The sequence below is a fragment of the Protomyctophum parallelum genome (genome assembly GCF_964188405.1).
Source record: "Protomyctophum parallelum genome assembly, chromosome: 4".
In the NCBI taxonomy this organism is placed as follows: Eukaryota; Metazoa; Chordata; class Actinopteri; order Myctophiformes; family Myctophidae; genus Protomyctophum; species Protomyctophum parallelum.
In genome coordinates, this window is record NC_139700.1 from 17,214,454 (window position 1) to 17,239,340 (window position 24,887).

Genomic DNA, 24,887 nt, shown 5'->3' on the forward strand with positions numbered 1-24,887 from the left:
TTCTGCCGCTCAGGAGACACAAACAAACACAAAAGAGCAGAGATAGGCGAATATCACATCTATCACCACTATTTGAACTGTGCGTGCGTGCGTGCGTGCGTGCGTGCGTGCGTGCGTGCGTGCGTGCGTGCGTGCGTGCGTGCGTGTGCGTGTTATGCCTGTGTTAGCAGAGGCGGTGTGCCTTCAGGGCCATATGGAGCTGAGAGCTTTACTGTAATGTTTAGATGGTAGAGAGCAACCTTCACTCATTCACTCTGTACTCTCTCTCTCTCTCTCTCTCTCTCTCTCTCTCTCTCTCTGTCTCTGTCTATACGTCGCACGTTCTATCCCGATCTCATTTGCACAATTTCTACATCACTGTCATTCTCAGCAGTGTGTCTCTGTCTCTCTCTGTCTCTGTCTCTGTCTCTGTCTCTGTCTCTGTCTCTCTCTCTCTCTCTCTCTCTCTCTCTCTCTCTCTCTCTCTCTCTCTCTCTCTCTCTCTCTTCAAAACATTACATTTCTCTTCCCAGGCTAATTCACCTCTCTCACACTCACACTTGCATGTCTCTTCCCATAATATTCCTTCAGTTTCCTCATCTCTTCCTCATCCTTTACTCTCTCCTCTTCTCCTTTCTCCTCCTCTCCAGTCACCTTCTCTGTCTCATCTTCTCCTCCCTATAGTAATGATTCCCATCTCGGGGTTTCTTTTTCAAACGGTGTATCTCCACTAGCTGTCACTCGATCCTGCTCCTCGCTTTCCTTTTCCATCTCTCCCTCTTCCTTCTAGTCGTTAACCAATCCCCCTTTTCTTCCATCATGTCACTTTCCTCCTTTCTCTCGCACCTTATCTTGTCGTCGTCGTCCCCCCCGTCCCCCCCGTCCCGTCCCCCCACCTCTCCGGCCACTCCACATCGCCCCTTATATAGCCCCCCTCCCCTCCCACAAGCAGACCTGTTGTTTGCTCCCTTTCTTTCTTTGTCTCTTGTACTATCTCTTCTCTCCTGCCTTGGCTATCTTGGCTATATACCGTCACCTCGGCCTCTTCATGTTATGCTCACCTCGCTCCGTCCCATTGTTTCCACTTGTCTCCTCTCCTCGTCCTCTTCTGTCCCCCGTGACCGTCGTCTCTTCTGTCCGTCTCTCTCCGATGTGGCCCACGCAGCTCCGCGACCCAGACAGCGCCTCAGTCTCAGTCTCGGCGGGGGGGCAGTGGCCGGGCCCCGCAGGAAGAACGAATATACTGTAGCAAATTCAGTGCATGTGTGTGTGACTGTGTGTGTGTGTGTGTGTGCGCGCGTGCGTGCGTGCGTGCGTGCGTGCGTGCGTGCGTGCGTGCGTGCGTGCGTGCGTGCGTGTCTTTGTGTGCGTCTGTGTGTGTGCATGTGCGAGAGAGCAACGATTTCTGTCCAAATGAAACATACAAATATCAATACTGTTCAATATAGTGTCCGAAGTCTTTATATTATTTATTCTCTCTGTTGGTCTATGTTGGCTGGATTAAAAAGGAATATAGACTCATGATGTTGAGTAAACAGCTTCCTTTATCCCCCCCCCCCCCCCCCCACTCAATTTATTACCGCCAGTCTCCCTTGTGGCATTGCTTTTGCCCGAAATGGCCTAGAACTTTAATTAATCTCTCAGATTCTCAATGAATGTTTTCACCCTACTTTTAATTAATCTTGAGTAATAAAGATTTTCTTGAGTTAGTGGCGTGCGTGCGTGTGTGCTTGCGTGCGTGTGTGCTTGCGTGCGTGCGTGCGTGCCATGATTGCCGCACGTGCGTGCCGTGCTTGCGCCATGCGTGTGCCGTGCTTGCCATAAACAATGCTTTTTCTAAAGCTAAACTTTATTCTATTTGTTTTAGCGGTCTTAACATCTTGTTTTCTTCATAATAATATTGGTCTTTTACATTTTTACATTTGGAAACGGCCTTAAATGGTGCAGAGAAAGCAGGATGTAGCTTTGGTCCATGAGTAAGGCTATGGACCAGAGCTACATCCCTACCTGGGTCAGTGGCGGAAATGAGTTTTCTTCTACGGGTGGCTAGCTTCTTTGTCTGGAAAAAAGCCAGCTTAGGTGGTTCAGGCATCTGATTAGGATGCCTCTCGAGCGTCTCTCTAGGGAGGTCCTCGAGGCACGTCCCACTGGGAGGAGACCCCGGGGCAGACCAAGGCGCAGGTGGAGGGATTACATCGACTCACTGGCCTTGGAACACGTTGGGATCCCCCAGGAGGAAGCTCTGGAGAGGGAAGTCTGGAGCTCTCTGGTGGAACTGTTGCCCCCACGACCCGACTATGGATAAGCAGTTGAAGATGGATGAATGGATGGATGGATGGATGGATAACTTTATTATTTGCCTTTATAGTGTTGTTTGTTTTCCTGTCTCCCACTGTTTGATCAACGTGGCGTGAAGCGACACCTTGTGAGCTTGTAGATCAGCTATTTTCTCAAATTTCTGTTTTGGGTCACGGGCTGAAAGGTTTGGGAACCACTGTGAATGTATAATGTATTTACCCAAAGTGCAGAGGAGAGGACAGGCCGCTTGTGTGAGATGATTCGAGGAGACTGCCAAGCCTTTGTTTGAGTGTTAAAATGACTTTCAACTTTTGGTTGTATTTAAGGCCACCTCCAGCCTCCAGGCCACGGAAATCACTCAGTCATAGTCATGAGATGTGCAGACGTGCTTGAGGGCAGTGGATGTGGGCCTCAGCTGGACTACAGTGGGCTATAGGGAGTTATTCTGTGGGTAGGGTCACATAGAACTAATGTTGTTTCAGGGCGTACACACACGCACATGTGTGCGTTGCACACACACACACACACACACCCTCACACCCTCACACACACACACACACACACACACACACACACACACACACACACACACACACACACACACACTAAAAGTCTACTGTGCGTGAGCCTGTATGTCGCTCACTTTGTTCCCTTATAGCACAGTGGTTTTTAACCCTTTACACATCAATGTCCATTATTTATTGGGCATTTGAGTTTTAGCCTCTCAGACCCAAAACTAAAGAAGATTTTGTCCACAATTGTCCATTTTTCTAGTATTCCGTGGGTTTTCAGTCACGTATACTTAAGGCAAAGGAAGCCCATAAGAGTTCCAGAAATAGCGTAGTTGATATTCAAGCTTGGATATACGTTTAAGTACTACACAGTGAATTTTTATAGTAGATCTGACTTCTACACTGGTCCAGATGCATTAGTTCTTGGTTGAATTCTGAATGATTACTCTTGCGCAGTGACTTTTATTAACTCTGCTTTAAAGGTCCGCCCTGTAGGCAGGTCTATAACAGCTATTGGCTGCTGTGGGTACTGGAAATCAGCCCTGGGAGTGGCTTAGTTAAACCCTTAGTCATTGGCTGTGAGAAGTCAGTTGGCCAGGAAGTAAATCTGTCTTCACTGACATCCAAGGAAGCTCTTAGAAGGAAGTGAAGTGGTCACGTGACTGGGCTGCGCCATGACACTTTCATGGACACTTTCATGGGAGCCAAACTCACACCGGTATAGTGCAATGAATACATAATGAATGAATAATAATGAATTGCATTTTTATAGCGCTTTTCCAAGTGCTCAAAGCGCTTTACAATGGTTCATTCATTCATACATTGGGAGGTGAAGCAGTGAATGGAGCCGGCTGGACCAGCTCATAACAAACATTATACATGAACGATTGCGAGCTTTGTCATATAATTGGTTCAGGAATATGAAAGAAGACATGAAGTGATATCACACGTTTTTTCCGAGTGGTTGTTTTTCGACTTAATAACTATTTATTTTTATTGAGGTATTTATAGAAGAGCACATAGTAAGTTTTCTGCCTGGGCTGCTCTCTGCTCTTTGAAAAAATAAATCACATTAAGTAGTATGCACATCAAAAAATAAGACAGCCTAAAATAACGTGTTATATATATTATTTAATTTTCCAGAAGCGATCACTTTACAAAAGGTCTCAGTCATTCATAAATAATGTTTGTTCATGAGCTGGTCACTGAGCTCTCATTGGCTCCAGTTCATTCTGCCGAACTTCCGGGTGTAGTTTGGCTCCCGTGAAAGTGTCCATGAAAGTGTCATGGCGCAGCCCAGTCACGTGACGACTTCACTTCCATCTAAGAGCTTCCTTGACTGACATGAGGTAGACACAAGCAGAATGTAGGTTCCAATATCTCACCATGGCAGCATCAGCCATTCTCCATTACTATGACATGGCCTGTTTGGTTCTTTACAGGCAGTGTCATTATTTGTTCCCCCGAAAGCATGGTGTCCCATTTCACACCCTGATCTGCTCTCCAGCGGTGTGAGCAGGAACTATTTGGGGAGGTTTTCTGGCCTGCAACTGGTGGCAGGTTTCACTCCACTCTTTACATTAGTGTACTGTAGTAATATATAACTCCTATTAATATCAACCAAATATCAGGCTGTGGATTCAGCGCCACAACAATTCCATGCTGTGTTGATGTTGGTACCATTAGGAGAGATAACAGGCAAACATTGATCAAACTAACAATTCTTCTACATTCTCTAATTTTGTGTAGACTTCTTGTAAATGATGTAATGTATAACAATTATATAATATATAATCACAATAATATAATACTGTGAGGGCTGTGATCCCAGCCCCACAGTGAGATAAGACTCCTCTAACCCACAATCACATTTGCATTCTACTCTAACCTCTAGTATTGACATTTGCAATGATTATATTATATTATAATGCATAAAACACAATCAGTATTTGAAAATGGCTTGGTGACAATATGCACTGTTACAAGTACTAATGTTCTGTTCTTTATTTAGTTCCTTAAATGGCAACATATGGGGCAGGGGGTTGAGTCAGATGTGATGCAGAGGACCATACCAACATACTTTATTGAGAAGGGGGAATTGGGAATTGTTTAGGGATTCCAGACAGTTGGCTCTATTGCTGTCCACCCCTTTGTGTATTTATTGGTTTGGTCCACCACTATATATGTCTCCCTCATGTGTCATTTGAAGTTGAACAGGTGACAGGTCTGTTGGTTGAGTTCATTTCCTGTTTGGTTCCACATTATTTTCATTTAAGTTATTTTCATTTAAGTTATGTTATGTTGACCTCAAGGGCCCTACCACTTCAGTTGCTGAAAATTATTTGCTACTTTTGACATTAAACCAAACTTTGAGTTTGAAAACCTGTGTCATCTTTAAGCTTTGACTGCTCGGTCCCTCACAAATACAACCATTTTTAACAATAATTTAACTCTCAAATCACTCCCAAGAGTCTTACCATTTGTGTCCCAGGCCAGTGATTTCAACCACAAGTCGGCACAGTTGATATACAGTTATAGGTTAAAATACAATTCATTTCTTTTTTTGGTGGTTTTCGTTTTTAGCCACATTAACACAGTTGGAATGTTAAAGAATGTTTTTATTCCATCAGAAAGTCGTTTTAGTGTCATTAAGTCATTGTAATTGCGTAAACAAGTCACTATGTCTAATGTTTTAACCATTGAGTTAAGCAATGCTAACCAATGCTAATCAGAAAATCAGCTTTACTTTCAAAGTATGCAAATTCCGCTAAAATCCGCTTTTTTGTACACAATCGTTTTTGAAGATAATACTAGTCTTTTGCTAACTGGCTAACAGAAATAGCAGAGAAAGAAGTATTAACCATCGTATTTTGTAAAAAGTGTGTTTATTTTCGGTCCGCCTAAAGCTGATGTTCCAGATGGGGGCACTGGTGAATCAGAACAATGGAACATGTTGAAATGGCTTCCTTTTTCCAATAGCAGAAGAAGAACACAATATAAACATTGAAAACATTGTAACATTATGTCACCATAACGTGGCTAATATTAGTTACTTTGGAATGTACCTGCCATGAAAATTAAGGTCATAATAACGCAGATCACATCGATATGTAATATAGCGCGATATGTACTTGTTCTAGCTACAGGATTGATATCAATATAATGCTAAAAAAGCTATCGCGGGGTTGCCAGGTTCTGAGAAATAAGCAACCCGGTATATGAAAACAAGCCCAAAATAAGCTAAAATAGCCGATCTACAACAATACAAAATTGTCCCTGGACCCTGGCATACATTATTTTCTGCAGACAAATAATAATAACAGGCTAATATAGCTATTTTATTTGTAGGCTACTCATCTGGAACATTTACATAGGCCTGATATAATAAGGGTCCACTTGGTTACCAACTCTCCATAATCAACTACACTTTAAAAACAAGCCCAAATAATCAACTACACTTTATTTTTGTCAAATACATTTTTAGTAACAGGTTATAAATTATTATAAAATTGGTACAGTAGGCCTATGCATTATTTTTCTTTAGAAACAAGGCCAACTAATTATAATAAGCAGACATGGCAACACTGCTGGTTGAATAATGGAGGAATGAAGGGAAAACAGCGCCCCCTAAAGTCACTGATCACTGCTGAAATCTTTGAAGGGGGAATTCTCCAATTTGACATTTCTGGTTCAACAAGTTTCAAATGGTCATATCTTCTTCATTTTCCCCCCAATTTCAATGAGCAATACATCATATGAAAGGTTACAGTGTGCAGTAGGGCTGTCAGAACGAAATTCATAATATGAAAGAAATTCGAATATTAAAAAATATATATATATTCGAAAGCTAAAATTGCCATTCGAATGGAGCTTTTATCATTTATTAATTCTATTTAATATTTTTATTTTGTTTTATGTTATTTTATCCGCTCACTAAATGTATTGAGTAACGAATCTACCGCTGTGAAATCTCCCCGGCCGCTTCCAATGCATGTGAAAACGTGCACGTTCACGTCTCGAGCGAATGTGGGCCGGGTTCCGGACCCCGTGGCCTCGCGACCGTAATAGAGACGGCTTAGTGGCCCGGTGATAAATGAGTGGAGACTAGCCAGCTACACGAAGGTGACAAGGGCCCCGATTGCAAAGGCTGAGCACGCGGTCAAAAACGTCGAAATGTCGAAATTTTCGGAGGCTCGATTTTCGTGCGTTCTAGGCCCCGTGGCCTCGCGGTACCGCCGCTGACAAGCCCGCGGTTCCGTGGGTCCTGAGCGGGCCGACGAGGGGTACTCCGCATGGTCAAGCCCGTCGCGCAGAACCCATGGCGGTACCCCCGAAAAGTTCCGAAATGTCCGGAGGAGCGGCGGCGCTTAGAGTGACCGCAATGACATGACATAATGTCCGTGGAAACACAAGCATTCGGTGGGTCTCGCGCTAGGCCTGTCGTTTTACGTTTCACGTTCACTGTAAAATGCATTTGCACTATAGACAGACAACAATCTTACCGTGCTGAGTGCACTGTGCTCAATAAAACAGTTTAAACGCTATTTCGTGCCGTGAAAACCATTATTACGTGTGCTGAAAGTACTGCTTTGTCGTTTGGAAGGGGGGGCCCTCTAGTGGACAGAACGTGCATAGTATTATATTCTGTATTATTATAGGCTAAATATGAGCTAAAATAAACAATGTAAATATTCGAATATTTTCGAAAATTACAAATAATGAAGCAATGAAATTCGAATTGGATTATAGAGGTGAACTGACAGCCCTAGTGTGCAGTTTCATAATATGTAAAGAACTGAAAAATGACCATGGCCCCCTTGTATATTAAACCACTGGCACTGGTCACATTTGGTTACCAACTCTACTAAGACAAAACCACAGCAGAACAGTACGTTTTAACAGCGGGAGACCTTAGAGACCAACGGCGAGCGTCGCTTGAATTTTATTGGCTATCGCCCACTATCGCCGGGCGATGTAGCCCAAAAGATGAATTATTTTTATATTTTCGGCCGACGTTCCTCCGACCACTTTTCGACCATCGCCTGCTATCGCCTCTATCGCCAGTAGTTAACAGGTCCCATTGACAAATAATGCACTTCCGGAAAATTCGTCTGGCTGTCGCTCGCTGTTAAAACATACTGTAACGCCCCTACCAGTGAAGCACAAAGCTCCATTCATGGAACACGCCCGTACAGCCTAAAAACCTTCACACCTATTTGGCGACTGTATGCATGATGCATGCATCACTCAATGCCATCATTTTGAAGTGAGTGATCAAGGACCGTCATCAAGGACCCTCGGTCTCCACAGCCGCCAGAAGGGCTTCGGTTGGCCTTCGTCAGCTCCAACTTCCAACCCTATAGCATGCACTTTTCTTCATACGGCATGTCGACTTGCAAGGTCTCATGTGCAACACTGTTAGCTCGCAGGGAGGGACGGGGGATCTCAATCTCCCGAGTGTGTTGCTCTGCAGATAGAGGTCTATTAGAGGGAATGAAGGACAGCATGCATGCACGGCACCCTCAAAGGTCCCTGCTGCCGACTAATACCAATCTCACTGCTCCGCATTACACATCATTACCACATATATAGCTAATTAGCCTTCAACACACAGCTAATGTATTAATAAGGCGCAGTTATGGTAATTAGCCAAAGCGTGCATGCATTTCAGAGAGGGACTGCGCGTGCGTGAGTGAGTGCGTGCGTGCGTTTATGAGGGGAGCAGAGCCCAACTTGCTATGATATTGCTCCGTTTTATTAGCAGACTTTATTGTCTTCCAACTTTGCAGGGTAATGAATTCTTATCTCTTCCACCCGGTCTGAAGATCATTATCAGCTCCTCCTTATTGAAATCATATCCATTTGGCTGTCACTTAAAAACGTTTAGCAGCTAAATCGTCAGGAAAACTTGACACTGAGACGTGGGGGTGTATAGAGGAAGGGAAAGAAAAGGGAGAGAGAGGGGGATAAAGATAGAGGAGGGCTGTGCTGTCTGGTGTGATTTATGGATTTCATAAACCCTAACCCCCTCTGCTGCAGTCTGACACGCCATTCTATCTCTCAACTCATTGAGCCTTCACAACAATGGAACAGCTTTAGCCCTTGTCAGCACTGCAGCGCGCGCACACACACACACACACACACACACACACACACACACACACACACACACACACATACACAAACACACGCAAACAGACACGCAAACAAACAAACGCACACAGAGTCACAGACAGACAGACTTGCACAGCGGGGTCAGTCAGAGCTTTGGTCCTGTCAGCACGGTCTCCCACAGCGCTCGCATGGAGCTCAATACCTGCACCAGTCACCCACTGCAGACCAAAACCCAAAAGATAGGGGTCTCAGTGGGTCTCACCCGTGTACCAAAAGAAAAGCGCACATAGATACATAAGTACACAGAGACACACCGATCATTTTTCTCATCCCGTGTTCACAGCCTTTGCTGTATTATGGTGACTCCCGTGGGTTCATCCCAAGCCGTGTGTGTCTGTCTACTGATTACGAGGACGGACTTAGCTATGTGTGATTTGTTTAGAAGCCTGCACCGGCACACGGGCACATAAGGTAGACACGCAGCGTATTATCAATGCTATTGTGCATTGATAATACGACCGAAGGCCCTTGTTAGTCTCTGACAAGTGATGCTTTGTGAAAGCAGTGAGCTCCGTGCCATACTTTACACTGACACCCCCCCCCCCCCCCCTTTACTCCACTACAAGTACATTTTGAGGTAATGTACTTTACTTGAGTAATTCCAATTATCTACTCCACTACTAGAAATTTGAAGCTTGTAGATCAAATTGCTGAAATGTATGTAAGGCAGACGTGGTTAATGTATGTTTTCTAATAAAAATCTAAATCTACAAAGTAACTAGTAACTAAAGTGTTCAAATAAATGTAGTGGAGTAAAAGTACAATATTTAGATCTGATATGTAGTGTAGATAATTGTAGAGCTTGTAGATCTGCTACTTTCAAACGATTTGTATTTGAAAACGGGAAACGGGACATTCTGCAGTACTTTCTACTTTTGGTACTTTACATTTTGATGCTGATACTTTTGCAAGTTTACTCAAGTACATTTTGAAATCCGTACATTTACTCGTAAACTATTTTTACATTGCAGCATTGATACTTTTAGACCTAAGTAAATGTAAGTACTTATTTTTCCACCGCAGCCTCACACGAGCGCGTGCACCGCGCTGCACACATGCCCTGTCGTCGCATCGTCATTTTGACGGGGGCTGCCTGTGAGGGCGTCACAGGCGTGTATTGTAACAGCGGTGCTGTACAGCGCGTGTCAGTGGCTAGAGCTGATTGCTCTATACTACGAGGACATGCAGGCTCCGCAGTGGCAGTGGAACATGCACTTTGTCAGCAGCGCGTCAGAAACAGCCAGCAGTCAGCAGCAGTGTTGTCAGATGTTCCAAGAGAGCACCGCTTCAATTCAAGAAGCATGTTTATTGTCTCCACCAGCCGAAGGCATGGGGGAGAGTATGTTTTGCACGTCCGTCCGTGTGTCCGTCCGTGTGTCCGTCCGTCCGTCCGTCCGTCCGTGAGCAGCTAATCTCGGCCACCGTTAACCCGGTCGATGCCAAATTTTGCACACACACTCCCTGGATGCCAACGATGAACCTCTGCCCCAAACTTTCCAGAACGGCCTGTTATAGCGCCACCAGGAGGCCGCTTTGTGCAAACAAGGTTTTGCACAGTACACCTACAGATTTTGTCCAAACATCACGCAAATTGGTACACAGTCTCTCTACAGCCATTCAACGAAACCGGTCTTTCAGATTTCTCACACTCCATCCTGATTGGTTAAGATTGGCTTCCAAAGTTCACAGGACTGCTCAGTTTCAAAAAAATGCTGCAAATCATGAACACATCGCGTGATTTCCGTGAAATTGTGCACCCACATTCCCACTAGGCCGAGGACGAAATGCCACATGAACAATTTCAACTCAGCCTCAAGGTATAACTGGCCAAAAAGTGTTTTTACCTCTGACTGCACAGATCTGTGGATAACTTTGTATGCCAACTCCCTAGAGGCCAAGGAAAAACCTTTGTCTGGAATTTTTCACATCTGCTCTTTATAGCGCCACCAGGAGGCCGACATATGTAAAACACATTTTCTATTATTACTCCTTCAGATTTTATCCAAATTTCACGCAAATCGGTACACATGATCTCTATAGTCATGTGATCAAGACAGGTTTGTTTGATTTCTCATATTCCATCCTGATTGGCCACGATTGGCTCCTACAGTTTTCAGGAGTAGCAAATGGCCACAACTCCTCAACGCAGCGCCCGATTGCGATGAAACTGTGCACGCATATTCCCACTAGGCTGAGGAAGAATCCTGGTGGAGACCTGTGCCGATTGGCACTTTATCTAGTTTTTACCTTCTTTCAGTGCAGGGGCCAACACTGATATTATTTCACAAATTGGTACCACCTAAGGTGAACGTAACATTTTTGTATTTTTGATTTCCTACATGTCTCTGTTATATATTTTGGTATGATACATCTTCCAATTCAGTAGCTTAATGCCAGTTGTCATGACCATTATGTGACCATGTGTGACCAGATGGACACTGATAATACTTTGGGATAAATCAATGTGACTACGCCACTCTCTTTAAGGGGAGAGACCCTGAACCAACTATACATTTACTGTTACTGTGGTGACCAAACTCAGGTTAACAAGACAGACAGAGGCTTTTGTGTGTACAACCATTGAACACTTTATTTAAATATCATATCAGCATAAGGTTTATCAAGAGTATTGGTTGTGTACCAACACCTCCAATGACCGGGGACAATAAGACTTTAATAATAATGCTAACACAGCACACTGATAAGACTAGAACACTGCAAAAGGTTAGAAGCACTGCGACTTAATATGCGCACAAACCACTGAAATTACACTTTGTTAAAACACTGCACACTTAAAACAAGGGGAGAAGGGAACAGTACGGTCATCATTGTGAAGTTACCTTGATCTGACTCTGTATATACACTGGACCTAAGGTGAGGCACTTGAGTAGCAACTATGAACTATCAATAAAATAAACAGGAGGAAAAAGAGCGGCTGCCTGCTGACCACGATGTGTGTCACCAGTGTCAGCCTACATAACAATATACAAAAATAGAATTACTCCTTGAGCACCATCATCATTACACACAATACATACCATACCATACCATACCATCTTTATTTATATAGCACATTTTAAAACAACAACGTTGTACCAAAGTGCTTTACAGTAAAACATTAAAAAACAACTTCATTTAAAAACCACAAAACAACCACAAACAACATGCACAGTGTCACGTTAAACATCGAACATCTCATACTGTGCTTGGAAAAGCCAAGGAATAAAGGTAAGTCTTGAGGCGTGACTTAAACACCTGGAGGGTGGGGGCTTGTCTTGTGTGCAGAGGCAGCTCATTCCAGAGCTTGGGAGCTGCCACTGCAAAAGCTCGATAACCTCTGAGCTTCAGCCTGGTTTTAGGCACCACCAGGAGAAGCTGGTCAGAGGACCTGAGCGTCCGTGTCGGAGCATAGGGTTTCAGCAGTTCAGATAAATAAATGGGTGCCAAACCATTTAGACACTTAAAGACAAAGAGCAATACTTTGAAGTCAATCCTGTATCGCACAGGAAGCCAGTGGAGGGAGGCTAGTACAGGGCTGATGTGGTCTCGCTTACGTGTGCCTGTAAGTAACCTAGCAGCTGCATTCTGGACTAGCTGTAATCGAGATATGGAAACCTGGTTTACTCCAATATACAGGGCATTACAGTAGTCAAGGAGGGAAGTCATGAAAGCATGAATTACAGTTTCAAACACAGAGCGGGATAGACAAGACTTAACCTTAGATAGCCTCCTAAGCTGGAAGAAGCTCTTTCTTACTACTTCATTTATTTGTTTGTCCATCTTTAGGTCAGAGTCGATTTTGAAACCTAGATTGGTGGCAGTAGGCTTCAAGAAGGGCTCAAGGGGGCCTAAAACACCAGGAGGGGACACATGTGCTTGTGTGGGCCCAAACACCATAACTTCAGTTTTGCTGTCATTGAAGTTTAGGAAGTTTAAAGCCAGCCATGCTTTTACATCCTCGAGGCAAGCAAGGAGTGGTTTCAAAGAGTCAGGATTGTTACGCTTTAGAGGCAAATAAATTTGGCTGTCATCAGCGTAACAATGGAAAGAAACACTGTGTTTTCGAAAAATAGATCCTAGGGGGAGCAGATACAACATAAACAGAATTGGCCCAAGAATAGAGCCCTGTGGCACTCCACAATGGAGGGATGCTGTGGTGGATGTGGCATCCCCTAGGGTGACACGGAAACTTCTCCCTGACAAGTAAGATCTAAAAAATTCTAGTGCTGGCCCTTTAATGCCAACCCAGTGCTCCAAGCGAGATAGCAAGATACTGTAATCTACAGTGTCAAATGCCGCGGTAAGATCCAAGAGCACCAGAATGAGAGAGTCACCAGAGTCTGTAGCCAAAAATATGTCATTAAAGATTCTTAACAGTGCAGTCTCGGTGCTGTGGAGAGCTTTGTACCCGGACTGGAACACTTCCAGAATGCCATGTATATACAATATACTGGCAACTTGGCAAGCCCATCTTCCTACCTATAGGCCCGAGGTATGTACACCCAAACGGCAGGAGCATGGGCTGACCAGGGTCTGGGTCTGTCTGGCACTACAATATAATACAGAAAATCATATTATTTACACATCACCAGACAATAGTCATAAACCACCATGCTGGGTGAATGCAATAAACTCTAGTATATACATAAACCTCTGGTTGCTATTAAACAACATATAAGTTAACTCCTACCTCAGACTCTTGTTACAGTGCATAAACAGTACTTTGCTGGTTCCCACCCGTCCTACTGCACAGCACCACCAGAAACTGTGGAGTGCAGTGACAGTAATAAGTACATATAAAACTACTCATGAAACAAACAAATAAAGCATAACCCTAAACCTGCATTGTAACATACCTCTTTTAGTAAAGTTTGGGCGCACGGTGCTGGCCACCGGTGAATGAGGCCACCCCAGGACTGAACCACGCACAAAACGGACGAGAACAAACGCGACTCTCTCTGCTCTCACGAGAGCTTCTCTTACTATATAAAGGCTGTTGCTGCTGCCTGCTCTGAGCTCCCAGGTCCTAAGGACCCACCCCTCACACATGTAACAATTATGCTTTAAGTAGCATGTGTCAAACTAGGGGGTTTTCATGATTCTGAATCCATTCCAAGCACACTCCTTGGCCTAAATTCAGCCATAGCCACTTGCCCAAAATAATGGGCTGACATCACATTTGTGAGGACGGCTATTGGCCGGTTTTATCCAAAGGAGTGTTTTCCGTGCAAAACTAATGCTTGGAATGGATTCCGAATCATGAAAACTATAGTTTGATACGACACTTGCTAAGCATAATGAATTTTATTTATTTTTGTTATTTTTTTGTTTGTTGTTGTTTATATAGGTTGTTAATGGTATATGGTCACATAATGGTCATGATAACTGGCATTAGGCTACTGATTTGGAAGATGTATCATACCAAAATATGAACTAGAAAGTGTAGGAAAGTGTAGGAATAGAAAAATACAAGAATGTTGCGGTCACCTCCTACATGCATGCTTGCCTCTCGTTTTCGTTATAGTGTCAGGCGGCGCTCGCCGCCAATTTCACAGTCTCTTCTCCTGTTGTTGTCTAATGTCTATATACAACGTCCTCAGGGCAGATTGTAATCTCTTGAATAACAACGTGTACACAAACCAGTTTGGCATTTTCAGCAGTGTGTGTATCCCCTCACATAAGGACAGCCACTGGCTTATTCCATCAGTGTGTGGCTGGCTGGCTACAGTGGCTGTATAGCAGCACTGCTCAGGGATTCAGCTCATCCGCTTGCACGCTTCTGTGACTTTAATGTGGCATTTTGATAATAAAGTCGTCGGTTAGTAGCGGTGTGTTTTGTCCCTGTTTGACCATGCAGGGGTGTTGGTTTTTTTTTGGGGGGGGGGGCGTGCAGTGCCGTCGCTACCTATACGCGCAGTGCACGCTGTGAGAAGGGAAACACGCCGAGGGGGGCAACAAAATGTGCCAGAAAGTGCCAAGACGACCCTCAAAATAACAATTTTCTCTGCGGCTCCGCCGCGTAATGACGAGCGGCTGTGTGTGCGTCCTCACAAACAGTGAAAATAGACTCATCTGCATGAGGAATAGCAGTGCTCTCGTCGGGAGGGGGGGCAACACAAATATCCTACGAGTTTTTATTTTATTAAGAAATAAAAGAAAAAATGAATAAATTCGAAAAGTAGAAGTATGGGTAGTGGAAAATAGCCACAATTTCTTGAGGTAAATATAGTTTGGGAACCTCTGGCTCGCAGATATCACTGCATACAGTAGCAGGCATTTAGACGACTACAGCCCATGAGCAGATATCACTGCATAGCAGGCATTTACACGACTACAGCCCATGAGCAGATATCACTGCAGAGCAGGCATTTACACGACTACAGCCCATGGGCAGATATCACTGCATAGCAGGCATTTACACGACTACAGCCCATGGGCAGATATCACTGCAGAGCAGGCATTTACACGACTACAGCCCATGGGCAGATATCACTGCAGAGCAGGCATTTACACGACTACAGCCCATGGGCAGATATCACTGCATAGCAGGCATTTACACGACTACAGCCCATGAGCAGATATCACTGCATAGCAGGCATTTACACGACTACAGCCCATGGGCAGATATCACTGCAGAGCAGGCATTTACACGACTACAGCCCATGAGCAGATACAGAGCGGCTGCCGGCTGGTCATCATTGTTAATGGAAACATTGGTTGTGATTATTATGTCCCCATTCAATGTCTCCTGTGGACCACAAAGGCTCAACAGTCCAGAGCACAGATTATTGTCTCTCCTCGATGCTGCATGCGCTGCTTTAGTGTAAAATAAATCAAATAGACATGGGCTGGTTTTGTGTGGTTTGGTTTGTTATTGTGTTGTTATTTTTCATTCTCATCTTAAAGGGCCACTTCACTCCTTTTGCAACCAGATCTTATTTTAATGATGTTTAGGACACAAGAAACACTTCCCTGGGGGTTTTATGTGTGTGATATGTGCTTTCAGTCATGACGTCATGTTCATGACCAACATTTGTCATGAAAATGACACTTCCTTCCCGGACTACAAGTCACATCGCCATGCAGCCTTCCCCCTCAGGGGCAGTGTGCACCAAAGCATTATGGACGGTCATTGTATGAATTCAGCTATCCTGTCAAACCATAGTCAAACACACATGACTTAATTATTTATTTCTCTGGCCATAGGGTGCACATTTCAAAATGTGCTACTGTTATCTACTACAAACTATTAACATTGAGTGACTGCAGTTTCTTCCAGTGGTGAAATGTCCCTCTACCGCCCTCCCACTCCTCACCCCTCACCCCCATCCTCAGCCCCCTTCTCTCCCCCAGGCATTGACACGGTGGTGAAGTTTGACACCCAGGGGGACGGCTTGGGCCGCTACAACATCTTCAGCTACCAGCGCTCCGGCGACCGCTACGGCTACGTGCCCATAGGGGAGTGGGCGGAGACACTGAGCCTGAGCACCGACATGATCCACTGGCCCCGCGAGGCCGTGCCCACGTCGCAGTGCAGCGACCCCTGCGCACGCAACGAGATGAAGAAGATGCAGGCAGGTGAGAGGCACCACACACCCTGCAGGCACGTGTCGTGACATGAAAGGCATCGAACAGGGGCTTCAGCCCCTGCCTTTTTGAGGTACTTTCAGACGGGCATCGATTAACGCAGACCTTTCCGTCTGGATCAAACAGACTGCTCCAGGTCTGCTCATGAGGGGCGCGACAAACGTAACAAAAAGTTCTGGTCACGAAACGAGCATGCACGTGCGACAATTTGTGTGTGTGTGTGTGTGTGTGTGTGTGTGTGTGTGTGTGTGTGTGTGTGTGTGTGTGTGTGTGTGTGTGTGTGTGTGTGTGTGTGTGTGTGTGTGTGTGTGTGTGTGTGTGTGTGTGTGTGTGTGTGAATGGGTGAATGTAATACACAATCTATGTAAAGGTGTGTGAATGGGTGAATGTAAAGGTGTGTGAATGGGTGAATGTAATGCACAATCTATGTAAAGGTGTGTGAATGGGTGAATGTAAAGGTGTGTGAATGGGTGAATGTAAAGCGCTTTGGATAAAAAGCGCTATATAAATGCACCATTTACCATGCAGCATTTACTATGGTGAAAGGAATGCAAATGCCCCCCCCCCCCCCTTTATTTTCCATGCCATACCATACCAACATTCAGCATTCATGTGCTTGTGATAGAAGGCCAATCCAGTCCACCTATGGATCATGAATAGTCTGAAGCAGATTGAATAAATGAAATTGATTAACGAACCCCAGTTCAATGATGCATAGAGTGTCGCAGTCCCGCCCCCTTTCATGACGACGTGAGACCCAGAAGTGAATTCCCCGTTCATTTTCTCCATATGATTTTCAAAAAGTATTTATTTAAAGACCTTTGCGCCGTGGACAAAGCCAACTCGAGTTGTGACAAATCATGACAACAAACACAACATTTTGGGCCGAACAAATAATTACAAAGAAGAAAAACAACAAAAGAAAGTGTTGTAACCTTTTCGTTTCTTCTTCTTTCTAATTATTTGTTCGACCCGAAAAAATGTTGTTGTCAAGATTTCTCACAACTCGAGTTGGCTTTGTATGAGGCTTAAAAGGTCTTTAAATAAAGACTTTTTGAAATGTCAATGAGGAAAACGAACGGGGAAATCATTTCCTGGGCCCTGGTAGGGGGCGGGACTGTGACGCTCTATACAGCGCCACTTTAGCAAAGCAGAGTCTGCCATGTTGTTTGTATACTGTGTATATGCATGGCCACATTCCAGGTGAGTATTGCTGCTGGATCTGCACTGCCTGCGAGCCTCACGAGTACCTGGCTGACGAGTTCACGTGCGTGCCCTGTGCCCCCGGTCAGTGGCCCCTCGAGGAGGACCCCACGTCCTGTTACGACCTCCCAGAGGACTACATCATGTGGGAGGACGCCTGGGCCATTGGACCCATCACCATCGCCTGTCTGGGGTGAGTACGTTAAGGACGGTTCTAGGTTCAGGTCCAGGGTTACTTGAAGAGAGGAGAGCAAGCACTCAGTTGAGTAGTTCAAAGAAAGAACGTATTGGTGCACGGTTCTGGCAGAAACAGTCTATAGAAAATTACACCAGCACTCACTGTATATCCAATAGGATTCTTGCTTTGTTTCCAGTTTTCCCACAGCTGCAACAAACATGGGACATTTCGGCCCTGAGGCCTTCCTCAGCGTTAATGAACAATAAAGAAACTGGTGTCACTTATAAAGCGGACCTCGGTGACACACACAAAGCGGTCAGAGTGTTCCAAATATCTCTTAATTCATAAATGCAATTAATTCAATAATACAATTAAAACATTAATTCCATATATTTTTAGAAGCTATATTTTTAGAAAACACCTGGCCAGGTTCAGGATTAGCGTAGCCAGCGCACAGTAGTATTATGTCCATTTTAACCAAATGGAGTAATGGACATATAGTATTGTGTAGTTACCATATAATGTACATTTTCATGTACAGAGTATATGCACGTGACATCATAAAAAACTATGGCCTTGCCCTTGACAGCCCATACATCCAAGCAGAAAAGTCCTATCTGATTAAATGACGTTTCATAACATTAAACTCACTTTGCCACTCGATGTGCCACCCAATGTACATATGCGCATACCCTCTATTTCCTGTGTTTTGGATATAGACTTATTTTATCTCCCCTCTACACCTATCCCAGGTTCCTGTGCACAGGCATGGTGTTGTGGGTGTTTGTGCGTCACAACAGCACGCCTCTCGTCAAGGCCTCGGGCAGGGAGCTGTGCTACTTCCTGCTGCTGGGGGTCTTCCTGTCCTACGCCATGACCTTCCTCTTCCTGGCCAAGCCCTCGCCCGCCGTCTGCGCCCTGCGGCGCCTCGGTCTGGGCACCTCGTTCGCCGTCTGCTACTCTGCCCTGCTCACCAAGACCAATCGCATCGCCCGGATCTTCAGCGGCGTGAAGGACGGAGGTGGAGTCACACGCCCACGCTTCATCAGCCCCTCCTCTCAGGTGTGCACGCCGGTCTTAAAGTCCTGTTCATACTCCAGTTTGAGGTGTGTAGTTTTCTAAAGGTTAGAAAACTACAACATCGCGTCACTCGACCCCAACACATTTCTCTGTTTTTACTTTCCAACAAGTCCTTTCACTCTGGGGCTATCACCTCGTTCACTGATTGGTCTAGACGTTTGGTGGGCGGTCCCCTTGGTTTTGCAGGCACTGGGGTTTCGCATCTGAACCAGAGGGAGGGCGGGGTCAATGCTTAAGGACATCAACATGAGTATAGTCTCTCAAGACAGACTGTTGCCTCGCGTCAACTAACGTCGTTTTCCCGAATATTTGACGATGGGATTCTCAGATTGATCTGTCTCAGCCTCATATCGGTGCAGCTGGTAACGGTCTCTCTCTCTCTCTGTAAGGTGTTTATCTGTCTCAGCCTCATATCGGTGCAGCTGGTAACGGTGTCTCTCTCTCTCTCTGTAAGGTGTTTGTCTGTCTCAGCCTCATATCGGTGCAGCTGGTAACGGTGTCTCTCTCTCTCTCTGTAAGGTGTTTGTCTGTCTCAGCCTCATATCGGTGCTGCTGGTAACGGTGTCTCTCTCTCTGTAAGGTGTTTATCTGTCTCAGCCTCATCTCGGTGCTGCTGGTAACGGTGTCTCTCTCTCTCTGTAAGGTGTTTATCTGTCTCAGCCTCATCTCGGTGCTGCTGGTAACGGTGTCTCTCTCTCTCTGTAAGGTGTTTATCTGTCTCAGCCTCATCTCGGTGCTGCTGGTAACGGTCTCTCTCTCTCTCTGTAAGGTGTTTATCTGTCTCAGCCTCATATCGGTGCAGCTGGTAACGGTCTCTCTCTCTCTCTGTAAGGTGTTTATCTGTCTCAGCCTCATCTCGGTGCAGCTGGTAACGGTGTCTCTCTCTCTCTGTAAGGTGTTTATCTGTCTCAGCCTCATCTCGGTGCAGCTGGTAACGGTGTCCGTGTGGCTGCTGCTGGAGGTTCCTGGGACGCGGCGCTTCACGCTGCCAGAGAGACGGCAGACGGTCATCCTCAAGTGTAACGTGCGGGACTCCAGCATGCTGCTGTCACTCAGCTACGACGTGCTCCTGGTCATCCTGTGTACCGTGTAAGGCTCACACGTTTTCATTCAGTATTTTAATGTTTTTATTTATACGTTTATTTGGACAGGACAGCACAGATTAATGGACACTGCACATTTGCAATGTAAATATGCCGGATTAAGCAAGGATGCTATAATTTCCATCCGTAGTCCCCAGACACAAAACAGGTATTAAACAAAACAAATATACACATATAAACATTACTAAGGGGGTACAAACAAGAGAGAAAAAACAACAGTAAAAAGGCCAAGTAATGACCTAAAATCAGGGGTCATCGGCCTGCTGGCTTGTGGTGGACATTTTCGTCTAGCACTGAATAACCATAACAAGGTCTGTAACTCTGAGAGTGTACAAATGGAACCAAATGGTCCCGTAAGAGTCCATTTGGTTCTATTTGTACACTCAAGAGTTAAGGGGCAAGCGGGTCCTTGCAAATTAAACTTTTATTTAGAGAACCACTAGCTACTATAGTTGTATTCAATCAGAACAAAATAAAATCAAAAAATCAAGTAATCCATAAAGTCAACTAAAACGGCAATGCATTGCTCAAAAAGGGAAAAAGGTATTATATTCCTCACCGAACCTTCAAGTCAGTAGGCCACAAGAGGTTCCTCTTTGTCCAAAAGCTCTGAATTGATTCACAGCTAAACCCTCAGAAATGTTTCTTGACCAAACTTTCCTTCTTCAGATCTCAAAGTTTTCTGGCCCCACCACTACTCTGTTGTTTATCAATTTCAACCATATTTTAACAAATATATTCCCTTATATATATCACTCAGTATGTTATGTTTCATTGTCTTTCGATACTCATACCAGGACAGGAAATACATTTCTCCATAGGTCTAAACCTGATCTATGATGCAATTATGCCTACCAAAGAATTGGGAAAGCAGATCATATAGTTCACTTGGCAACATCTTTCGTTTGTCTATAAGCTTTGATTATCCACGATGTTTAGGTATGCGTTCAAGACCAGGAAGTGCCCGGAGAACTTCAACGAGGCCAAGTTCATTGGATTCACCATGTACACCACCTGTATCATCTGGCTGGCCTTTCTCCCCATCTTCTATGTTACGTCTAGTGACTACAGAGTAAGGTCTCACACACACACACACACACACACACACACACACACACACACACACACACACACACACACACACACACACACACACACACACACACAGGGGCGGCAGTGGCTCAGGGGTAGAGTGACCGGATGGTTCTCAGTTCGATCCCGGGCTCCCCCAGAGTTAGTGTTGAAGTGTCCTTGAGCAAGGCTCTGAACCCCTAATTGCTCCCGATGTGCAGGTTGGTGCCTTAAGGTTTCCTCCGGCATTGGTGTATGAATGGGTGAATGAAATGCACAATCTCGGGGCACGGTGACACAGTTGGTATAGTGCTGTCGCCTCACAGCTAGCAGGTCCTGGGTTCGATTCCCGCTCGAGACGCTGTGGGTGCTGGTGGCGTGTTTCCTCCTCTGCGTCATCAGTACCCATTTACCGCACGCACGCACGCACGCACGCACGCACGCACGCACGCACGCACACACACACACACACACATGCACGCACGCACGCACGCACACAGAGAGAGAGAGATATGCTTGCGCTGTATAGTCAAAGTGTAATCCTGCTAGCAGGAGTCGTATACTGCAGTGCAGTGATGACATACGTACAGACAGGATCTGTCATGTTGCATTGCTCACACGTCTAGCTTTAACAGCAAGAGGGGTGACTTTTCACCCCACCCACCAAAATCTTATACTTAGGCCTACTTATAGAAAACTTTTATTTTTTGTCATCAAAGTTTTTGAATGATTTTCAATAAAGCATACAAAATTCACATTATAGAAAAGTTTTAAATACACACACACGCACAGTCGCACACACACACACACACACACACACACACACACACACACACACACACACACACACACACACACACACACACACACACACACACACACACACACACACAGAGAGATATGCATACCTGGCACACATGCCTACATATCATTCGATGTGCTTTATTATCCACAAGAGAGAATCGTTTTGCTCGGGTCAATGCATATTATGTATATGTTCAACAAGACCATACATAAATATACCCCACAGTCATGTTATGTAGGCATTTGTGCACATACAATATATTCATCCATTCAAGTGCACATACAGATGCTTGCACAGTGTACACTACAGACACGCACGCACGCAAGCACGCACGCACGCACGCACGCACGCACGCACGCACGCACGCACGCACGCACGCACGCACGCACGCACGCACGCACACACACACACACACACACACACACACACACACACACACACACTCACACACTCACCCACACTCACACCCCTACAGTGATGACTTAACTACTACAGTCCTATTTTATACTTTCAGTCAATCTACAAGCTCACAATGCATCGGTCCAAGACGCAATTCCACAATTATTGGAAAATTGTGTAATTAGTTTTCACTTTAATATAATGATTTGCCCATGTTGAAAGTGGTTAATATCCCTGTCACATCCCCTACTTTATTTCCACACTGATCTAGATTTAGAAAAAAAGCCCATAGTAAGCCATATACAGTAAAGCAGGTGCATGCATACACCTGTCTACACTGGCAGTCAGTAACCAAGAAGGAAACATCTCAAGCCCAACACACACCGGCTCCGTCCGACGCGGCGTTGCGCGTTACCGCGCGGCGCCGCCTGGAAAATAGAACTGGTTCTATCGGCGCGCCAGGCGAGGCGTCAGCGCGCGTCGGACGCCGCCAGTGTGCGATAGGTTCATTGAAAATAATGGAGGCGGCTGTTTTGACGGTCGCAGACGGTGTGTGATGTGCTTCATTTAGCTTATACTCACCTTTTTGTGTTTCTCCAGCAAATGGTTTAATAGCACCATAAATCACTGAAACTCAAGTTAAAGCTTCCTTTGAGACATAACAAAGTTTGGCTTTTGTGGTCCCTGCTGATTTTATTGATCCACTTTCCACACATATATTGATCATCTCTGGTTTATAAACGGCTATTCTCTCACTCAACAGTCCCAGGAGAGAATTGGTGGATTCTGGATGTATTCGTTATCTACTATATTTCTCATTCGGTTACATTCATCGTGCATTATGGATAAAGCATTCTGTAACTCCAAAGGGGGCGATGGGAATATTACATATTACATAGTGTACTGTTATCAGTATCACCCTTGGCAACAAGAACATTGATAGTTCACATCGATCGAAGTTTGCATTGTAAGGCATCTGTGAGTTTAACCTGACTAGAGCGGGAACCGGCCTACAAGGGAATGATGCAAGTCACGAATTATGCAATCCAGTTATACAATACCCATTGTACCCGTGTCAGAGTAACCATTGTACCTGTCTGTGCCTTTTATGCCCACATATGCTGTTCTGTGTCAGGCACAGCCAAATATAAAGTCTATAGGCCATCATATTCATGATCAGCGCACACCATTATGGGGATTTTCTGATTTATCCAATGTGGCATCCAATGTGTTGGATAAATCACCAATGTGTTCCGCTGATCCGACTTACTTCCCACAATACGCGGCGCATTTTGCCCTCAGGTCGTCAGCTCCTCACTCAATCCATATGCCGAGTTTGACATCGGTCAATAGGCATAGTGGTCGGATTAGATCAGTGTCTCTGTATCAAACTTTTATTACTTTACAAATGAATGTTCATATTTTATTAAAGAGTTCCTTGTGACTGGCTTGAAGTTTGAAGTGTCGTGACTTGACTTCCCAAACGTTTGGTCCCTCTCCTCCTCCAGGTTCAGACCACCACCATGTGCATCTCGGTGAGTCTCAGTGGCTTCGTGGTGCTGGGCTGCATGTTCGCTCCCAAGGTCCACATCATCATGTTCCAGCCTCAGAAGAACGTGACCAGCCTCAGGCTAAACGCCAACCGCTTCAGTGTCAGCGGAGCCAACACCACGTATGCATCCCATGGTAGGTCACATATCGCTGCTCACTGTGGGGACAAGGGCACATGACTCCAATGTTATCAACCCATAATAACCAGTAGGTTACTTATCAAGATGATCTTAGGGACCTACTGCATGTATACTGGGAGCCTACTGGCTGCGATCAGGAAATACTTACGTGGCCGGTTAAGACTGATCTGAGGTTAGGGGACTTACTCAGACCGTAACAATCTTCTTTTTATGGGGGTCCCCGGCACAAAATATTTTCAAATGTTTGAATATGGCTTAAGTAGCTAAACAATAATGAGATTTCTGTCTGGGCATGATTATCTTCCACCTTCCTCTCTCTTTCTCTATGTCTATCAGCTTCTGTGTGCGCCCACTACGTTCCGACGGTGTGCAACGGCAGAGAAATCGTGGACTCAACCACCTCGTCCCTGTGATCACACCCTAGCCCCGCCCCCAAACCTGAACCGTCTAAGACTGTTAGTCCGTCCAAGAACGATGTCCACATTCCACCATCGTTCCCAATCCTACGCGTGCACACACACACACACACACACACACACACACACACACACACACACACACACACACACACACCATCCTCGTGGACTAGAACTGTATCGTTTCATGGTATGTAGAAAGTGTGTAACTATGATTAAATTATTTTCTATGGATGTACATAATACAGGGAAAATATTGTAAGTAGAGAAACAAAAGAACAAAAAAAATACGTTTCTAGGAGGAATTTTTTGGAGCCTTTTGTTTTTTTGATAGCTTTGTTATGATGCTGTGTATATAGAGACACACCTTCGGTCATGGTTATTGACGGGG

The 24,887-nt window shown here is 45.0% G+C and overlaps 1 protein-coding gene across 1 annotated transcript in view; it reads left to right on the forward strand.

Moving 5' to 3' along the window:
- Positions 1–24,493, forward strand: part of grm3 (glutamate receptor, metabotropic 3) — a gene marked incomplete at its 3' end in the record, with an annotated part of 62,368 nt that extends 37,875 nt beyond the window's left edge. Inside the window, exons 6-12 of the mRNA XM_083763746.1 lie at positions 16,299–16,541; positions 17,754–17,946; positions 18,684–18,993; positions 19,907–20,100; positions 21,054–21,186; positions 23,898–24,075; positions 24,417–24,493. Coding sequence (XP_083619872.1) covers positions 16,299–16,541; positions 17,754–17,946; positions 18,684–18,993; positions 19,907–20,100; positions 21,054–21,186; positions 23,898–24,075; positions 24,417–24,493 — 1,328 coding nt within the window. The remainder of the gene's footprint in view (positions 1–16,298; positions 16,542–17,753; positions 17,947–18,683; positions 18,994–19,906; positions 20,101–21,053; positions 21,187–23,897; positions 24,076–24,416) is intronic.
- Positions 24,494–24,887: the final 394 nt, after the last annotated feature.